Source organism: Asparagus officinalis, chromosome 4 (assembly GCF_001876935.1).
Source record: "Asparagus officinalis chromosome 4, Aspof.V1, whole genome shotgun sequence".
Taxonomy (NCBI): Eukaryota; Viridiplantae; Streptophyta; class Magnoliopsida; order Asparagales; family Asparagaceae; genus Asparagus; species Asparagus officinalis.
The window spans coordinates 74,036,927-74,057,182 of record NC_033797.1 but is presented as its reverse complement, the minus strand read 5'-3'; the positions used below and the strand labels follow the sequence as shown (position 1 = coordinate 74,057,182).

Below are 20,256 nucleotides of genomic sequence, written 5' to 3'. Positions count from 1 at the left end.
CAAAATCCCCTCTCGATTCGTTCCATGAACGAGAGGTCCACAAATTGAACGATCAAACCTTTAAACAGTTAGGATCGTCTCAAATTCCCATCTTGGTCAAACCTTTAAACAGTTAGGACCAAAGCCAAAATCCCCTCTCGATTCGTTCCATGAACGAGAGGTCCACAAATTGAACGATCAAACCTTTAAACAGTTAGGATCGTCTCAAATTCCCATCTTGGTCAAACCTTTAAACAGTTAGGACCAAAGCCAAAATCCCCTCTCGATTCGTTCCATGAACGAGAGGTCCACAAATTGAACGATCAAACCTTTAAACAGTTAGGATCGTCTCAAATTCCCATCTTGGTCAAACCTTTAAACAGTTAGGACCAAAGCCAAAATCCCCTCTCGATTCGTTCCATGAACGAGAGGTCCACAAATTGAACGATCAAACCTTTAAACAGTTAGGATCGTCTCAAATTCCCATCTTGGTCAAACCTTTAAACAGTTAGGACCAAAGCCAAAATCCCCTCTCGATTCGTTCCATGAACGAGAGGTCCACAAATTGAACGATCAAACCTTTAAACAGTTAGGATCGTCTCAAATTCCCATCTTGGTCAAACCTTTAAACAGTTAGGACCAAAGCCAAAATCCCCTCTCGATTCGTTCCATGAACGAGAGGTCCACAAATTGAACGATCAAACCTTTAAACAGTTAGGATCGTCTCAAATTCCCATCTTGGTCAAACCTTTAAACAGTTAGGACCAAAGCCAAAATCCCCTCTCGATTCGTTCCATGAACGAGAGGTCCACAAATTGAACGATCAAACCTTTAAACAGTTAGGATCGTCTCAAATTCCCATCTTGGTCAAACCTTTAAACAGTTAGGACCAAAGCCAAAATCCCCTCTCGATTCGTTCCATGAACGAGAGGTCCACAAATTGAACGATCAAACCTTTAAACAGTTAGGATCGTCTCAAATTCCCATCTTGGTCAAACCTTTAAACAGTTAGGACCAAAGCCAAAATCCCCTCTCGATTCGTTCCATGAACGAGAGGTCCACAAATTGAACGATCAAACCTTTAAACAGTTAGGATCGTCTCAAATTCCCATCTTGGTCAAACCTTTAAACAGTTAGGACCAAAGCCAAAATCCCCTCTCGATTCGTTCCATGAACGAGAGGTCCACAAATTGAACGATCAAACCTTTAAACAGTTAGGATCGTCTCAAATTCCCATCTTGGTCAAACCTTTAAACAGTTAGGACCAAAGCCAAAATCCCCTCTCGATTCGTTCCATGAACGAGAGGTCCACAAATTGAACGATCAAACCTTTAAACAGTTAGGATCGTCTCAAATTCCCATCTTGGTCAAACCTTTAAACAGTTAGGACCAAAGCCAAAATCCCCTCTCGATTCGTTCCATGAACGAGAGGTCCACAAATTGAACGATCAAACCTTTAAACAGTTAGGATCGTCTCAAATTCCCATCTTGGTCAAACCTTTAAACAGTTAGGACCAAAGCCAAAATCCCCTCTCGATTCGTTCCATGAACGAGAGGTCCACAAATTGAACGATCAAACCTTTAAACAGTTAGGATCGTCTCAAATTCCCATCTTGGTCAAACCTTTAAACAGTTAGGACCAAAGCCAAAATCCCCTCTCGATTCGTTCCATGAACGAGAGGTCCACAAATTGAACGATCAAACCTTTAAACAGTTAGGATCGTCTCAAATTCCCATCTTGGTCAAACCTTTAAACAGTTAGGACCAAAGCCAAAATCCCCTCTCGATTCGTTCCATGAACGAGAGGTCCACAAATTGAACGATCAAACCTTTAAACAGTTAGGATCGTCTCAAATTCCCATCTTGGTCAAACCTTTAAACAGTTAGGACCAAAGCCAAAATCCCCTCTCGATTCGTTCCATGAACGAGAGGTCCACAAATTGAACGATCAAACCTTTAAACAGTTAGGATCGTCTCAAATTCCCATCTTGGTCAAACCTTTAAACAGTTAGGACCAAAGCCAAAATCCCCTCTCGATTCGTTCCATGAACGAGAGGTCCACAAATTGAACGATCAAACCTTTAAACAGTTAGGATCGTCTCAAATTCCCATCTTGGTCAAACCTTTAAACAGTTAGGACCAAAGCCAAAATCCCCTCTCGATTCGTTCCATGAACGAGAGGTCCACAAATTGAACGATCAAACCTTTAAACAGTTAGGATCGTCTCAAATTCCCATCTTGGTCAAACCTTTAAACAGTTAGGACCAAAGCCAAAATCCCCTCTCGATTCGTTCCATGAACGAGAGGTCCACAAATTGAACGATCAAACCTTTAAACAGTTAGGATCGTCTCAAATTCCCATCTTGGTCAAACCTTTAAACAGTTAGGACCAAAGCCAAAATCCCCTCTCGATTCGTTCCATGAACGAGAGGTCCACAAATTGAACGATCAAACCTTTAAACAGTTAGGATCGTCTCAAATTCCCATCTTGGTCAAACCTTTAAACAGTTAGGACCAAAGCCAAAATCCCCTCTCGATTCGTTCCATGAACGAGAGGTCCACAAATTGAACGATCAAACCTTTAAACAGTTAGGATCGTCTCAAATTCCCATCTTGGTCAAACCTTTAAACAGTTAGGACCAAAGCCAAAATCCCCTCTCGATTCGTTCCATGAACGAGAGGTCCACAAATTGAACGATCAAACCTTTAAACAGTTAGGATCGTCTCAAATTCCCATCTTGGTCAAACCTTTAAACAGTTAGGACCAAAGCCAAAATCCCCTCTCGATTCGTTCCATGAACGAGAGGTCCACAAATTGAACGATCAAACCTTTAAACAGTTAGGATCGTCTCAAATTCCCATCTTGGTCAAACCTTTAAACAGTTAGGACCAAAGCCAAAATCCCCTCTCGATTCGTTCCATGAACGAGAGGTCCACAAATTGAACGATCAAACCTTTAAACAGTTTTTGATTAATTGTGCTTCTTGCATTTCATCTCTATGGATATGAATGATTCATCTTGCTTAGGATATGCCATTAATATTGCTCCTCGTTTGGATATTTTCCCCTACGCTCAATGGCGCATTAGATTCAAACTTTTCGTTCAATCTAATCAATTTGATTTGTGGGAAATTATTGAGGATGGTTATGTTATTCCCATCTTCGAAAAATCCAAATGGTGTGACAATGATAAAAGATTGTTTAACATGAACAAGCTTTTGCTAGGATTTTTGATTAGCGCTTTTCACTCATCGTTTTCTAACAAACTTGCTAATTTTGATAGTGCTTATGCTTTATGGAAACTTATTGAAGCACATGAAGGAAAATTGGAGGCTATTCAACAAGCGTTGGAAAATCCCGCTTTGAGCTCTAAGGAAGCCTCATCCCCATGTACAACACCACTAGGTAGTAACCCTAGTGAGGTATGCGATAACGATGATATTATTACTTTTGATGAACTTGCTCTTGAGTTTGAAAAATTACACAATAGCTATATTGATGTAAAAAGTAAGTATGTTAATATAAAATCTATTCATGAAACACTAGCTACTAAGTTCAATTTTATTGCAAATTAATTCTTAAAGAATGCAATGAAAATTTGAAAATTGAAAATGCTAGTTTGCTTCATGAAAAACGTGATGCTATGTTAGAAGTAGATAAGTTAAAATCTATGATGAGTAATCTTGTTTATCCTACTTCTAGTAGCAATACTTGTATGCACAATGATGAGTTGAATCAAATGAGAAAAAGAATATCTACCTTAGATTCAACACTAAATACTTGTATTGCTAATAATAAAAAGCTTATGGACCTATGTGCAAAGGTTAATATTAAGTCTTTCAAGAAACCTATTCACTATGCACATATGTATGACAAAATTCACAAATGTTCTACTTGCGGGCTTAAAGGCCATTTAGCTCAATTTTGTCATAATGCACCAAAAATTGACAAGCCTACACATGATTGTGCATCTCATCAAGCTTCATCATCACATACTCATGTACACACACATAGTGTAAATCATAAACATGCTTATGTGTACAAATGTGATTATTGTGGTCGTGTTGGTCATTTGGCCATGTTTTGCTTTGATTTGAAAAGAAAGTTTTGCTTGCAAAATAATTACAAAGGAAAATCTATTTTTGCAAATAAACCACGTGCATTCCATTTCGGTCAACGTAAACCATTCAAACCTCTACATTGCACAAATTGCAATCGTATGGGTCACGTTTACAATTTTTGCTTTGATCGTATTGGTGCACAAAACACGCCTAAACGGGTTCATAACCCTAGGGCCTTGGATTTAAATGATAGGGGTCATGTCCCAAGTTCTAGTGGTACCAAAATGATATGGGTACCAAAAAGACTTATATAGTATTTTTTAATGATTTGTTTTTTTGTTTTGTTTTTGTTTTGAAAATTTTTTTTTGGGCTTTGAATGACAAATCATATTCCTTATGTCAAAATAAATTATTTATGTATTTATAATAAACAAAAATTACTCATATATATCTTATAAAACTTTTAGTAGATAGCAAAACATATTTCCAAAAGGGTTTATAGTGAAAAACATCTCAAAAACCAATTTTATGTGTACCTGCCTTGTATTTCCTTTCGGTCGACCGACCCGGTCGACCGACGGTTATCTGTAAGCTTTCCGGTCGACCGCGTCGGTCGACCGAATTTAAACTCCTACAGCAGCGAGGTTTTCTTTTTAATGGGTTTCGGTTTTTATTGGGTATTTGTTTAGACCCGAACTCTTCATTACCCTTGATCTACCATCCTATCAATCTCCACCGCTGGCTCATCTCTCAAAACACCCGATCCCTCTTCTTCCTCCCTTTCTGAAATCGAAATCTAGGGTTTCTTCAATTTCTGTTTTCGGTCGCCCGCTTCGATTCGACCGCTGTCTCTCATCTGTTTTATGGGTAACTTCTTCCCTCACTTTTTGATTTCTGAGTTCTTACATCTACTCTCTCATCTAGGGTTTTTAATTCTAGGGCTTTTTGTTAACTTAGTCTATATTGGTTTTTGTTTACAGGATATTGAAAAATCTCTCTAATCTTTTCAAAACCCTAACTAATCATGCCTCCCAAGCCCCCTAAAAAGAGGTCCAAACCCGAATCTAGTTCTTCCTCTGTAAAAGCCTCACATTATGAGGATTATTTGCTGTTTAAACCTCTTGTTAGGAAATATAGGGAACTGTGTAAACTAAAGATTCTCCCAACTAGGTATATCAAGTATCCTGAACTGGCCATCTATAACACTCAGTCTATTCTTCATAATGTTGGGTTGGATATATTGTTTGATGAAAGTCTTAAAGTTCCTTATTATCCATTTCTTGTTTATCTGTTTTATGCAAACCTGTCCACAACATCTTCTGCTGATGGTAGTTTAACCATTACATCATCAGTAAAAAATGTTGAAATTACCTTCTCTGCCAACGAACTTGCGGGGATTCTTAATATCCCAACAAGTGACATTCATCTCATGTCTGTTGATGTTGGTAATCCAGATGTTAACCCACTCATGTTTACGCCCGGATGCTCATATCCAATGAACAACAATTCTCTGAATCCCATTGCTAGACTCATTGCCCGAATTGTTGCTCAAAATTTGATTCCTAAGACTGGAAGTTTTGATCACTTCGCCTCCGACAAGATTAATGCTGTTTATGCCATCTTTGCTAAAATCAAAGTTGATTGGGCTACTATCTTTATCAATAACATGGCATCTAAACACACCAAGTTTCTACCCTTTGGTTCCTTTTTCACTCTCATTTTTCAACATTTCAATGTTGACCTTACAAATGAACCTAAGGTTGAATCCACAAGAGATTTCTTTGATAAAGTTTCCCTTTCCAGAATGCAAATATCTCTTGACTCCACACCATCTTCTCACTCCCGTTCTAGAGCCTCGACCTCTTCCACTTCTTCCACTTCTGAGATTTGTGACCGTCTTGATCGCCTTGAGACTCGTGTCACATCTATTCAGAAGGATGTTAGGACTATTCTTTCATACCAGCGTCAGTCTCTCGGGATCCCTTCAAAGTCTGAGTCTGATTCTAGTGAGGATTCTGCTGGTGGCTCAGATGATGATGGTAGTGGAGATGGTGATGATAATGGTAGTGATGATGGTGATCATGATGATGTTGGAGGAGGTGATGACTAATTGAGTTTCTTTATATGTTGTTTGTCTTTGATGCTCTCTACTGGGTTGTAAAACTTGATAACTCTGTTTTTATTTGAGTGTATAACTCTATGATGCTTTGGTGCTTTGTGGAACAACTATGTATGGTTTTGTGTGACGTTTTATGTATGACTCACTATTCCGTGGACAACCTATATGTATGCTGCCTTTAATGTCTATATGATGTTATTTGTGATTCATCATGTTCAGTTTATTTCTTTTATGAATCACTGCTTTGTTGAAACAACACTCATGTTTTGGTGTGCAGCAAATAGTTGCTTATCATAAGTTGCCTATGTGATATTTAAGTTTTTCCTTTTTTATGCATCAATGCATGGTTTATCATTTTTGTGATGCCTAAATGATGATTTGTAAATTGCTTATGCCAGTTTCTCATTTTGTGATCAATGCATGGTTAAGATAATACCCATGTTTTGTTTCTTACATATTTTTTATTATGCATACGGTTGGTGGATCGTTGTCAGTTTAGCTCCTGTATGTCATCTAGTCTATTTGACAGGGGGAGTTTTTTGACATAAATTTCTTTACTTCTTTTATCTATGCTAATAAACAGGGGGAGCATTGCTCCTATCTTTCATTTTTCCCTCTTTTTGATGTTGTCAAAGGGGGAGAAAATACCACTTATAGGTTACAAATTAATTTCTGTTATATATGGTCATATATGACTTTTACATATGGTCATGTATAACTTATTCTTGTTTTGGCTTATATGTGGATTATCAGTGCATTCTTCATACTCTTGTATAAATTGTTTGCCATCATCAAAAAGGGGGAGATTGTTGACCCTATAGTTTTGATGATGATTTGACAAACAATTTATTACTAATAAGTTTTTCCAGTGTTTTGTGTTTATGTTCTCTTTTCAGGTATTTCAACACAACGTTAAAGATTCAAGTTCATCTGCGTGGATTTACCTAGGTACTTGTTTAGTTTACTTACATATATGGTATGATGATATCTAAGCTCAATATATATACACTTAACACGATTTTTGACGTTTTATATCATATAGATGATTTTTCTTAAAACATTGTTAAAATATCTTTATCTCTTGTTTACAGCTCTCTCACGCTTTGCTATATACATATAATTTATGCACAATACATATATGAATATTTACAAGTCCTATTTCAAATTTCACTTTCATAAAAATACAGGTTTTCTAAGCATTTTTCAAAAACAGGTAGTTTTCACAAACGAAATTTGTTTTTCCAAAAATTCCTTTTCAAACATGTTCATTTCATCATTTATAAACTTTCCCCAAAGTTTCACTATTTTTGGATATGAATTGATATTTTTAACGAATTTCCAAAAACTGCCCAAAACCTGTTTTCTGCCCATGTCAGATTTCGGTCGACCGATACGGTCGACCGACGGCTGTCTGGTTTCTGAGAAACTTTCTAATGTTTTTCCGGTCGACCGGAATTTACGTCGGTCGACCGAAATTTCCATTCGGTCGACCGAAATTTGCGTCGGTCGACCGTCAGCCTCAAAACATGTTTTCTCAGGGTTTTTGAACTAATCGGTCGACCGTACCGGTCGACCGAAGAGCTGACAAACTGAGCCTAACGGCTAGTTTTTCAAATGGGCTTTTTGGTCTTTTTCTTATTTTTAGCTGTTGTAATGGGGTGCTATATATACCCCATTGCTGCTCTTCTTCTCAATCAATCAAGAAATCCAAGTTTACTGTTTAGATGAGAATATAGAAAGAATGAGAGCTTTGGGAATACCACCACTTTCACAAACAATTTCCAGGACGTTGCCAATGCATGAGAGGAAAAGTAAAGGTAGTAAAAAAAAGGTTTGTGAGGATGATGATGAGTACCAACCGTCTATGGATGATAATTTGCTTAGCTCATCGAGTGAAGATGACAATGATGATTTAGAAGAGGTAATATCTATTTGTGTATTGTCATTAATTGTTACTTGTAATTACTTGTCCTTATCATTACTTATTATTATTTGTTATTAATTTCTTTTCATTATGTGTACTAATAATTCATTTTACTCAATTATAACAGGTAACACGTATGGCTCCAGGACGCAGGTCCAAAAATGTTACACCATCGACTTCTGTGCCCGAGATGAGGATTTTGGTTGCTTCGAACCAGCCACCCCAGTGTACCCGTAGCGAGCTGCCCTACCCCGAGCCATCATCAATTGCCCAACCCGACCAACTAGAAAGCCCTCAAACGATCGGGAGCAGCGTAGGTATTAATATATCATTATTTACATATCAGATTCACCTTTCCTTTATATTAGATATAAAATTTAATTCAATTAACTTTGCATTTTATGTAGGATCGGTACCATCGGCCCGTAGAAATGTACGCGGTGCAACACGAGGGAAGGGGACAGAGAGATTGGTGAGACAATTGGGTCATGCGATTTCAGTTCCGATCCCTTCCTCGAGTGGAGCACCGGAGGGGGAGCATGCGACATCCCTCGCGAATGAGATTGGTAAGGAGATCCGAACATCTGCACCGGTTCGCAATTGTGGTTGGGACAATATTGATGCTGGGATTCGAGAGGCGATCATTACGAGAGTTCGGGTATTTTTTTAATCATTCTTTAATCATGTTGCTGTTATCCGGTATTTACAGTGTTATCCGGAGGGGGAGTATGAATCTGGGCCTAGATTCTTCAACATCTAGCCTGTTCTGAGATAATCTAGACCAATGCACAAAACAGTATCCATCATTTAGTTTACGCCTTTTGTATTATGCATCGGTCAATTATTTGGTTAAACGTTCTTTACCCCGATTGCAAATGGAGGTGGTCAAGTTTAAGACCAGTTGTTTAGACGAACAATAGTGGTGCAATTGATTCAGATGTTCATTTGAGAGGGAATGAGGCCTCATCATCATTGTTGTTGTTATTATTACCAGACCAATTTATGATAGTGGTATAATAACATCTAACTGGTGACCTGTTCACATCATTTGATGTAGCTTTTAGATAGCTTTGTTTGTTTCTTATTTGCGCCACTCAGGATTTCTTTTATCCAGTAAACTTGGCCTCATGAGTTCATTATAGACAAATGACATCCACATACAATCTTTCTATTTCTTCTGGAATCATGTTTTTGTTCTTTCGACGCTGTACAAGCCTTTCATTGTTATTGGAAACATCAAATGGTGGATACATAATAATAATTAGATAAAACCAACTCCTTAATAATACTAATAATAATAATAATACAATCCATTTGCTTGGCTTGATCTCTATTATCTTGATTCTCTACGGGTGCAAGGTTAAAATGGCTGTCAGCTGTATATTATTTCTCCCAAAAGTCATTGATGTTAAGGGTCGTTGGTATCTAATATATATATTTGTCTTGTTATGAAGTGCAAAGATACTTGGTGTTCAAATCTTATCAGATTTAAGATTCGAATTTGAACATTTACACTTTGTTTTACCTTTTTGCATTCCTTTTTTCTTGTTGAAGCAAGGGGATGATGAATATTCATGCTTAACTGTACTTGTAGCAAAGATATATTAATGCTTATATGTATATTCATGCTTAACTGTACATGTAGCAAAGATTTGATGTCGGGGACTATGAGAACGACCTAGTCATCCAAGATTCCATAAAGAAAAAGTGTCGGAGTATATATAGAAATTGGAAGCATGAGTTGCACGCCTATTATCTTGGTTTAATAGAGAAGGGAGTACCTGATCCCAAGAACCATCCACCGAAGCGTGTGGAGCCTAATGATTGGGTATCGATGATCGATGTGTGGGAAACTGAAGAATGGAAGGTATAGATCTCAAATCACTTTATTAAATTGTCATGTTAATTTTGGAATCCTGTTGTTATATATTTTAATAATATATTTTATATTGGTCATTAGACAAAATCTGATAAAGCGAAGGTGAGTCGATCAAAGTTGCCCTACAATCATATATCTGGTTCCCGATCATTTGCAGCAGCGATGTTACTAATCGTAAGTTTTGCTTTATAAGTTTTTACTTTTTAAATAAATAGACTATAAATAGTTATTAACAACCATAATGATAAATTTATTAAATTACAGAAATCAAAAAATGATGGGCAAGCTCCCTCTTTTCCGGAATTTTACAAGGAAACCCCTACCAAAAAAAAAGGAAAGTATGGGTAAACGAGAAAGCACAAGATACCTATGTACGTATGTCCAATTTACTTTTGTTAAATCAATCTATAAAAAACTTATAAATTTACTTTTGTTAAATCAATCTATAAAAAAACTTATATCTATTCATTAATGATATGGATTTTACATCTTTAAAAATGACAGGAGCGATTAGTCAACAAGACTATCGAACAATCTCAGCCCGAAGTTACATCCCCGATGAATGAGTTTGAGATCTCCATTGAGGTACTTGGAAGGAGGCCAGGTTACCTGAAGGGGTATGGGATCCACCTTCGAGGGAGTTCATCTACCAGGTCTCTTGCAAAAGTCAGCTGAGTGAGATGCTGAGGTCGTGGCTTTAAAGGAGACAGTAGCTGTGCAAGCCGAACAGATTGCCTCACAAGCCGAACAGATTGCCTCACAAGCCGAGCAGATGAATGCACAAGCTGAGCAGATGAACACACAAGCTGAGCAGATGAACGTACAAGCCCAGAAGACTGCTGATCTTGAGGCTTTAGTGCATTAGTTATTGGCACGTAGCCAGCCTGCAGCGAGCGGTGGTAGTAGAGATTTCTCATGTAGATGAGGTCAGACTTGCATTTAATTTTTCATTATTAGACTTACTAGTATTTAGATACGTGCAAAGCACGGTTTCTAAAATATTTTCTGCAAATATTGAGCATGTTACCAAAATAAATTATTCTACTTTAGATATGAAGTAGAATAATTTTCCTTGTTTAGTTGTTCAAGCTTTTCCTCAGTACACTCATTTAATGAAATTACAATATATGTTCACTAATTAGTTTACTTATTTTGTATAACACGAAGTATTTGAAAACAATTAAAAGTGATGAAATGCAGGCTAAAGCTTTCTTCATATGTGCAATTCCCCACATTAGCTTCATGTCCGGACAAAGTTGGTAACTTCACAATTCTTAGAATCAAGGATACATGAAATTCATGAATTTCATTTCATTATGTGAAGAACATCAGAACTGAGATAGTGATCGCATCATTTGTCGCATTCCCCACATTAGCTTCATTTCATTTCATTTCATTATGTGCAATTCCCCACATCTGCTACCAAGAGTTTGCACGTCCATCTCTTGTCTCTCTTGTGAGAGGTAGCTTATAAACTCGTATATATATATCCTTATTTTTCATTTTGGAAGTCATTCAGCTTGTTATAGTTTTATATATCTTGACTTATTCATTGTTGAAAAAGAAAAATGAAATGGTCAAGCTGTTTGTAGTGTACCAAGCAATATAGATTTTAAATTATTCATTTAGAGATCATGATTATGAATATGATTTGCCCAATTGGTTTCATGAATTGACACTTATTCTTTACTATCATCAGTCACTAGCAGCTCTTCACCCTGTAAAAACAAGCCATGATGCAACTTGTAAAAGCTCTGTGCCTCTGTTATTGTTGTACGCACCGTGCAATTCTCGGTATTGTTTGGTTAGTTACTGACTATATTTCGCAAAACTAGGAAGAGCATCACTGTAGAAAGCAGCTAAAGATTAAATATGTACTAAGTTCTTTCCTTCTGAGATCATGAATATCATTTGAGTAATCGATTTATTACTGAATTGTACTAAGTTCACCATGCAAAGCAGGCAAAGCTGCTATTGCAAGTGCTCTGTGATTGTTGCAGTGTACAATTTACTTTTGGTATTATTTGGTGATTTGCTCATAAAATTTCACAGAAATAGAAGCATCAGTATCTCAGATACAAGGAGGAGGATCCATGGAGGCCGACAACGAAGACAAATATACAAGAGACGGAACCACATACTTCAGAGGACAAATGATGTATCCTTGGTTTTTCTGCTTGGTTGGTCCAGCCGATATAACAAATGTGGTCAGGCTGATGGGGCTTCTGACATTCCTACCAAGTTCCTGTCCTACACTGTATGCGAGAGGCCAACACTGTTGCAGATGCACTATCTAAACTGGGCCATGTTCTTCCTCAAATCCATTTGTTCTTTGTAATTAATGATACAAATTTGATATTGTTGTTTCTAGTTTTCTTGATGTAATATGTTTTTGAGAGACTTTATGTACTTGGATATGAAAGAGGAAGTTTGTAAATTAACGTTTTTAGCGCTCAAGGGGAAATGAAAAAAATAGACTTTTATGTTGATGTGAATGGGATCAAATTTTTTGTGGATGTTCAGATTCAGTGTAAGCTTGTATTTGATAGAAAATATATTATTTTTAGCGATGCAAATTAGTGTTGATAAGCGTCAATAAAAGTAACACTTTTGCCGACGTTATATTTCAATAAAAGTAATATCTTTTGGCGACGCAATCTTGCGTCGGTAAAAATATACTTTTAGCGACGTGGAACGGAGCGTCGCTAAAAAGCTTATCTTTGGCGACGCATGATTTGCGTCGGCAAAAGTGTAGCTTTTAGCGACGCTTTATTCTGCGTCGCTAAAAGCTACACTTTTGCTGACGCAAATCATGCGTCACCAAAGATAAGCTTTTTAGCGACGCTCCGTTCCGCGTCGCTAAAAGTATATTTTTACCGACGCATTGCCCTTTGCCGACGTTGAGTACGTCGCCAAAAGTGCAAGATTTCCCGACGCCATTACACATATGGAAAAATTTAGCATGCTTTTACCGACGCACAATAATATGCGTCGCTAAAAGATGTACTTTTCCCGACGCATGTCGCGTCGCCAAAAGTGTACTTTTGGCGACGCAGTGTATTTGCGTCGCCAAATACATTCCTTGACGCACTTTTGGCGACGCGTTAGCGATGCTGTATTTTTCGTCGGGAAATATTTTTCCCGACGTTTTTTAAACATTTGCCGACGTTTTTGTTTCGTCGGCAATGTTGTATTTTGTCGACTACCATCATGTATGAGAAGGAGACTTTGGAGTTGGAGGATGTCATCTCGATGCTTCATAATAATGAACTCATCAAGAAGACGGACACCATGGAGGAATCTTTAGGTCTAGTGGCCAATGTAAAGAAAGGGAAGTCGAAGGGCAAGAAGCTGAACAAGGCTCAAGGAAATTTTTGTTCTGTTTTCTATTTTTAGTGCAAACGACCAGGTCACTTCAAGAAGAATTGCAAGTTGTACAAGGAGTACTTGAAGAAAGAGGATGGTGAGACTGACAACACTAAGGGTAAGGATAACCATGCTTGTGTCGTAGAAGATCTCTATGAAGTACTGACTGCAGAGTCAGGTACGGGCAAGTATACCAATGATTGGTTACTTGATTCAGGATGAACATATCACATGTGCCCAAGGAGGGAGTGGTTCATCACTTACAGGTCTGTTTCTGGAGGATCGGTTCTCATGGGTAATGATGCAGTGTGTCGAATTGTTGTCATTAGGAACGTCAGGATGAAGATGCACGATGAACAAGAAAGGACTCTCTCTAATGTTCACTATGTTCCAGACTTAAAGAAAAATCTTCTTTCGCTGGGAGCTCTTGAGGCTCAAGGGTGCAAGTTCAGTGGTAAAGGTAGAGCTATCACAGTCACCAAGGGCGCTATTGCTATTCTGAAAGAGGAGTACATGAGAAACTTGTACAGACTGGTAGGAAGCGTCATTGAGGGCGAGGTTTTAGCCGCAGTAGAGAAGATTGATCGATCGAGACATTTGCACATGCGTCTAGGACACATGAGTGAAAGGGGTCTACAAGTATTCCACGGCAAGGGCGTGCTTTCAGGAATAGCTCTGTAACCCCTTAGACTTATGCTGCGAAGTAGAGAAAGATACTCTACGCTGCTTTCCCATAACACAATACTTACAAAAGTTAAGTTTGCATTGAGTTATTCTTGAAAGCACGCCCTTTCTGTGGAGTACTTGTAGACCCCTTCCACTCATGTGTCCTAGACGCATGTGCCAAAGTCGCAACCGATCAGTCTTCTCTGCTGTGGCTGAAACCTCACCCTCAATGACGCTTCCTACCAGTCTGTACAAGTTCCTTGTGCGCTCCCCTTTCAGAACAACAGTAAGGCCCCTAGTGACTGTGATAGCTCTACCTTCACCACTGAACTTGCACCCTTGAGCCTCAAGAGCTTCCAGCGAAAGAAGATTTTTCTTTAAGTCCGGAACATACCGAACATTGGAGAGAGTCCTTTCCTGTCCATCGTGCATATTCATCCTGACGTTCCTAATGCCAACAATCCGACATAGCATTATTCCCCTTGAGAACTATTCCTCCAGAAATAGGCATGTAAGTGCTGAACCACTCCCTCCTTAGGTACATGTGATATGTGCATCCTAAATCAAGTAACCAATCATTAGTATACTTGCCCGTATCTGACTTCACAGTCAATACATCACAAAGATCTTCTACGACACCCGTATGGTTATCCTAACCCTTAGTGCTATCAGTCCTACCATCCTGTTTCTTCAAGTACTTCTTGTACGACTTGCAATCCTTCTTGAAGTGACATGGTCGTTTGCACCAAAAACAGACGACATAACTAGAATTTCATTGAGCTTTGACCGGCTCCTTGACCTTCGACTTCCCTTTCTTTACATTGGTCACTAGACCTAAAGATTCCTCCATGGTGTCCGTCTTCCTGATGAGTTCATTATTCTGAAGCACCGAGATGACATCCTCCAACTCTAAAGTCTCCTTCCCATACCTGATGGTAGTCGCCAAGTGATTGTAGCTGAGAGGAAGTGAACACAGCAACAGAAGACCTTGATCTTCTTCTTCTAGCTTCACCTAAAGAGCCAACAAATCGCCAATAATTCTATTGAAGATGTTCAAGTGTTGCAGAATAGGCGTACCTTCCTTCATCCGAAATTCATAGAGCTACTTCTTTTTGAAGAGTTTATTTGACAAACTTTTCATCATATACAAGCTTTCCAACATGCACCACATAGCTACAGTCATGCTCTCGTTCATAACGTTGTAGAGCACCTCATCTGACAAGCATAGGATAATCGTAGCCTTTGTACGTGTAGACATCCATATTTTTCCACTCATCTTCATCCAAAGTGGATGACTTCTTCTCAAAACCGTCTAGAGATCAGTGGACCCCTTCCTTCACGAGTAATGTCGTGATGCGCATCTTCCACAAGAGAAAATATAACTTTTAGTCAAATTTTTCCACCTTAAACTTGGTCGCTGTCGTCTTGATCGCCATAGTAGCTCTGATACCAATTGTTGTAGTACGTAAGCCGCGGAAGATAAAACTTAAACAATCAAGAAACCCCAAATCTACCAAGCAATCAAGACAAACAGTAAACAACAATATTTAACGTGATCAAGATGATCTGTGTACATCCACGGGGAGAATGGGGAAGATCTTATTTCTTTTGAGAAGAGTTTACAAGAGATTGAAACTACACACCCCTAACGACGGTGGAATATAGATCTCTCTTTTTTCTTGTTGCTAAACCCATGGATTGATACAATATATATAGAGATTTATTTTCCTCAATCCTATTAGAACTCTAACTTAAATCCTAATTGGATTTTCCAATTCAATTAATTCCGTCAATCAAGTTCTAATTAGAATAGTATAACTAATCCTAATTAGAGTCCAAACCCAATCCTGCTTCTTAACTGATTTGAGTCATCACGAACTCAACATTATTTTTGGTTGGCTTTAGAATTGTTCAATGCCATGTACAGTATAAACCTCTTCTCTTTGCAAGTCAAAGTTTGCGGACGCAGTATTGCCTAAATAGGTCCGAACGAACCCCACAAGTTTTGTCCATTCTCTCTTCAAGTCTCCCCCTACTCAGTCCCCTTGCCCGGGACTTCAAATAAGCCACCAAAACCCGTGACTCTCCGTGCTCATTTAGTCAAATATCGTGTGCTAAAAGTTACAATCAAATTTTATCTATTTGCAAATACTTCATTTCCTCTCTAATTATCTATTCGTGGAGTTCAACTTGAATCTTGGTTGGCATCAACTCAAGTGGATGTGCCCGTTTTGATCTCTACAAGTTAAATAATGCAATCGGAGCTGAACTCGTCTCGATTATAACATTCAAATGCGTGTGAGCCCACCACCATGCAAACTGCGTTAGCTAGTTTTCAAGTGTATAAATAGTTATTGAGTAAGGTTTATTGTGCTCAAGGCAATATTTGTGGAGATAATATCATTTGGGTATAATATCGAGTTAGAGAGTTAGAGAGAGAGAGAGAGAGAGAGAGAGAGAGAGAGAGAGAGAGAAGAATGAGGTTACAGAGAGAAGTGACGATTGCTCTGGTTGTGATTCTGAGCTTGAGTGTTAGGCTCAAGGCTCAGCTTCAAGTAGGGTTCTACGCAAACACATGTCCTCAAGCTGAGTTCATTGTGAGGAGTGAGGTGCAGCGGGCGCTTAGTGGTAATGCCGGTCTTGGTGCTGGGCTTGTGAGGATGCACTTTCATGATTGTTTTGTTAGGGTGAGAAAACTTCACAAATATTGAAGAAATAGTACTTTAAAGTGTTTTAGCCATCTAGTGGTTTATATCAATAAGCGTAATTCACAACGTACATGCATATATAAGTTAGTTGCATGTATAAATTCAACAATTTTCGTACCTTTCAATACAACGTTCTGAACGCGTAAAATAATATGAGAATGCATGATCAGTGAAGAATAGTTTATAAAAACTAGTGTGCGCTTTGGAACTGTTACAGCTAATCATTTCTTTATTTATAAAACTAGCTAATACGCTCTTAAGTTTTTAGATCATATAGATGCAAAGCATCAATCCTAGCTTTATGGAATGTTTAATTTCGTGGGTCAACCTTCACATTTAGGCGAAGTGACACATATATATATATATATATATATATATGTACGAGATAAGAAGATTGTGGTACAATTCCTTTTGCTAACCAATTTAAGCATTGTGGTTTTGTAGGGATGCGACGGGTCTGTTCTCATTGACTCAACGTCATCGAACACCGCAGAAAAAGACTCTCCAATCAATAATCCCAGCCTTCGAGGTTTTGAAGTGATCGACAACGCAAAGACTAGACTCGAGGCTGCATGTAGCGGAGTTGTGTCTTGTGCTGATATACTTGCTTTCGCTGCTAGAGACAGCGTTGCTTGGGTAAGCCTACAAATTGCCTTTTAAAATTTTCAGGAATAAATCGAGCCTTAGATGAATCAAATTAATCCAAATGTTTAAACTATATATGTAGTACATGTCTTATTCTCAACTCATATAAGGGGTCTTATATCTATCTCGTACAAATTTTGAAGATTTTATTGTCCCTATAGTACTAATAATTTCTTAATTTGGTAATTACTGTGTAGACTGGTGGATTTAGATATCAGGTGCCAGCTGGAAGAAGAGATGGAAGAGTTTCTTTGTCTTCAGACACCTTCACCAATCTCCCTGGTCCGAGCCTTGGTGTCAGCCAACTCACTCAAAGCTTTGCCAATAAGGGGCTCACTCAAGATGAGATGGTCACACTTTCTGGTAATTACTGAAAAGAAAAGCAAATGAAATACGCGATGACTTTTATAAATGAATTTGTTATAACACATCGAATTTTGTTCGCAATAAAGCTCACATGAAAGTTTTTTATTTAATATCCAAATTAGAACCTTCAACCGTGACTTGTCATGTAGCAAGGAAAATTCAGCTTTAACTTGTCATGCACCAAGGAAAATGTGAAAATTCATGCTCAGTTACAAAAGATATCCATTCGCTAAAAAAAAAGATAAAATAGTATTTTTTAAGTACTTCATCAAATTCCCCCACAAAGATTTTATGATCCGTTACTAATTATGGTTACGTTTACATATGCACACAGGTGCACATACACTTGGTCGGTCTCACTGTACATCATTCAGTAACAGGCTCTACAGTTTCAACTCAACTGTGAGCCAAGACCCAACCCTCGACCCAACATATGCCGCATTCCTTAAGCGTCAATGCCCACAAGGGAGCAATGACACGAGCCTCGTTGTTCCAATGGACCCCGGATCACCTACGCGCTTTGACGCCAGCTACTACAACAACATCATCGCCAATCGTGGGCTTTTCACCTCCGACCAGAGTTTAGGATCGGATAGCGGGACGTCAAGCCAAGTGAGGGCGAACGCGTTTAATGGGGGCCTTTGGAAGAGCAAGTTCTCTCAGGCGATGGTAAAGATGGGTAAGATTGGGGTGCTCACTGGAAGTGATGGAGAGATTAGAAAGAATTGTAGGGTTATAAATTGATTGTGTAGATATTTGTTTTATTTTCTTGTTTACCCCCTTAGGCTGCGTTTGGCAAAGGGTCAAGGAAGATGCATTAAGGAGAAGGGTTAACTTAGTTAATCCATCGTGAAGGGTTAAAAATAATCTTATTCTGTTTGGATTCGATAGTTAAGACAAGGGGTTACGTCTTTTGTGTTTGGCAAATGAAGAAGGGCTAAGGAGATTAATCTTATTATTTTTTAAAAAATACCACTTTCACCCTTACTGAAAATTTATAACTAATCACCTCATTAATATATTTTTCGCGTTATTTACCTTCTAAGCAATTTCAAAGGTTTGAAGCGCTAATATGTAATTTAATTGAGACACGAGGAATTAATATCTTTTTTGAAATAATGCTAAAATGACAATTTGGTATTATACAAAATATTCTAGTTATGATTAGTAGTCTCATGTTTACTCGTATAGAATCACAAACTCCGAGGTCACATGTGTAATAACAGAAAACTCAGTGTACCTGAATGTAAGTAAAAGTTTCAAAGGGGGCAATTTGGATCATCTCTTCTTCTGCGTAGCCAATTTGTGATTTATGTTTTTTTTTTGGCAAACAAAATGATCGCTGATATATTGTGCACATGTCAAAATATCACATCACTTTCACTAGTGAATTGCAGCTGGTTAGGTCATGGTTTCTGTACAACACTCTTCTGTTTGTTAGTTGGAGAATGAATGTCAGAAATCAACAAGCAAAAGGAGAAAAATATTATTTCACTTTGATCATATGAATGTCACTCCACAAGCACTGAGCATACAATGTCTTTGCAAAAGTTAATCTCCTAGTGATTAATCTCCTCGGTTAAGTTAATTATATCACTATTCTTCAATTACATTCCATTATGATTAATCTCCTCGGTTAAGTTAACTATATCATTAGATCTTTCTTAATTCCTTCCAATCAACCTCTCATAAAGCATGTATATAGTCCGTCGTTAATAATCGTAAGAAATTCTCAACATCGTTAATAATATTAAGAAATTCTCAACTTCATATTTACCTCGACGCAATGCATGAATTCAGTCTCCTGGCTAATTAAGTTACTAACTACATTGTCTAGTTGAAGAAGAGAAAGCAGTTAACAATTTTATCTAGAGCAGTGATAAATACAATACACTACCCCAAAGTACTCTCCTTCACTACTAAAATTTTGATGACAATCCAAGTGGAAGATCACCACACTTAATGTAGTTGTGTAAACTAGTCTGGAGAGTGTAGTTTTGATGGTAATCCAAAGTACATGAAAACAACATTATACTCTACGGATTAGCTGCAAGCACACGTTGTTTCAACCTCTTCAGAGATGGCACAACTTCAAAAGCAGGAGGCTCTACCGAGAGGAATAATTAAACAAATAAAAAACACCTTTAACAAAGAATATTAATATAAGAGCACCCACAATACGAAGGTTGAACAATTTCAAAGAACATCTGATGCCATACCTAAATCATTCACACAAACTTATATCATAATACCACGGTGACTATCATGGAATTTAGCATCGGTCATGTATCATAATATGCCTGATACTACTAGTTAAACTTATCAAAAAATTATGTCATGTACTTAACAGTTACTGTACATAAAACTTAAAACTTAAAACCAATCATACTGGGTCTTTTTTTCTGATATCAAGTTCAATAGGAAATAAAGACAGACATTCGATTTTAGATCTCTATGACGTGGCTCCTGGCTATTGTCAACCAGTATTGTAAAATACACATAACACAGATGTTTTAGTGAGCTTATATGCCCCAACTTCTGCC

At 37.9% G+C, this 20,256-nt stretch overlaps 2 protein-coding genes across 2 annotated transcripts; both read left to right on the top strand.

Moving 5' to 3' along the window:
* Nucleotides 7,901–13,550, top strand: LOC109838931. Its single transcript, XM_020407367.1, has 9 exons — nt 7,901–8,080; nt 8,211–8,400; nt 8,491–8,741; nt 9,729–9,950; nt 10,044–10,136; nt 10,467–10,628; nt 11,662–11,756; nt 11,925–12,219; nt 13,359–13,550. The coding sequence occupies exons 1-9, from the start codon at nt 7,901–7,903 to the stop codon at nt 13,548–13,550; spliced, it is 1,680 nt and encodes a 559-aa protein (XP_020262956.1).
* Nucleotides 16,408–18,608, top strand: LOC109836014 (peroxidase 5-like). Its single transcript, XM_020403959.1, has 4 exons — nt 16,408–16,681; nt 17,147–17,338; nt 17,545–17,710; nt 18,048–18,608. The coding sequence occupies exons 1-4, from the start codon at nt 16,472–16,474 to the stop codon at nt 18,455–18,457; spliced, it is 978 nt and encodes a 325-aa protein (XP_020259548.1). The 5' UTR covers nt 16,408–16,471; the 3' UTR covers nt 18,458–18,608.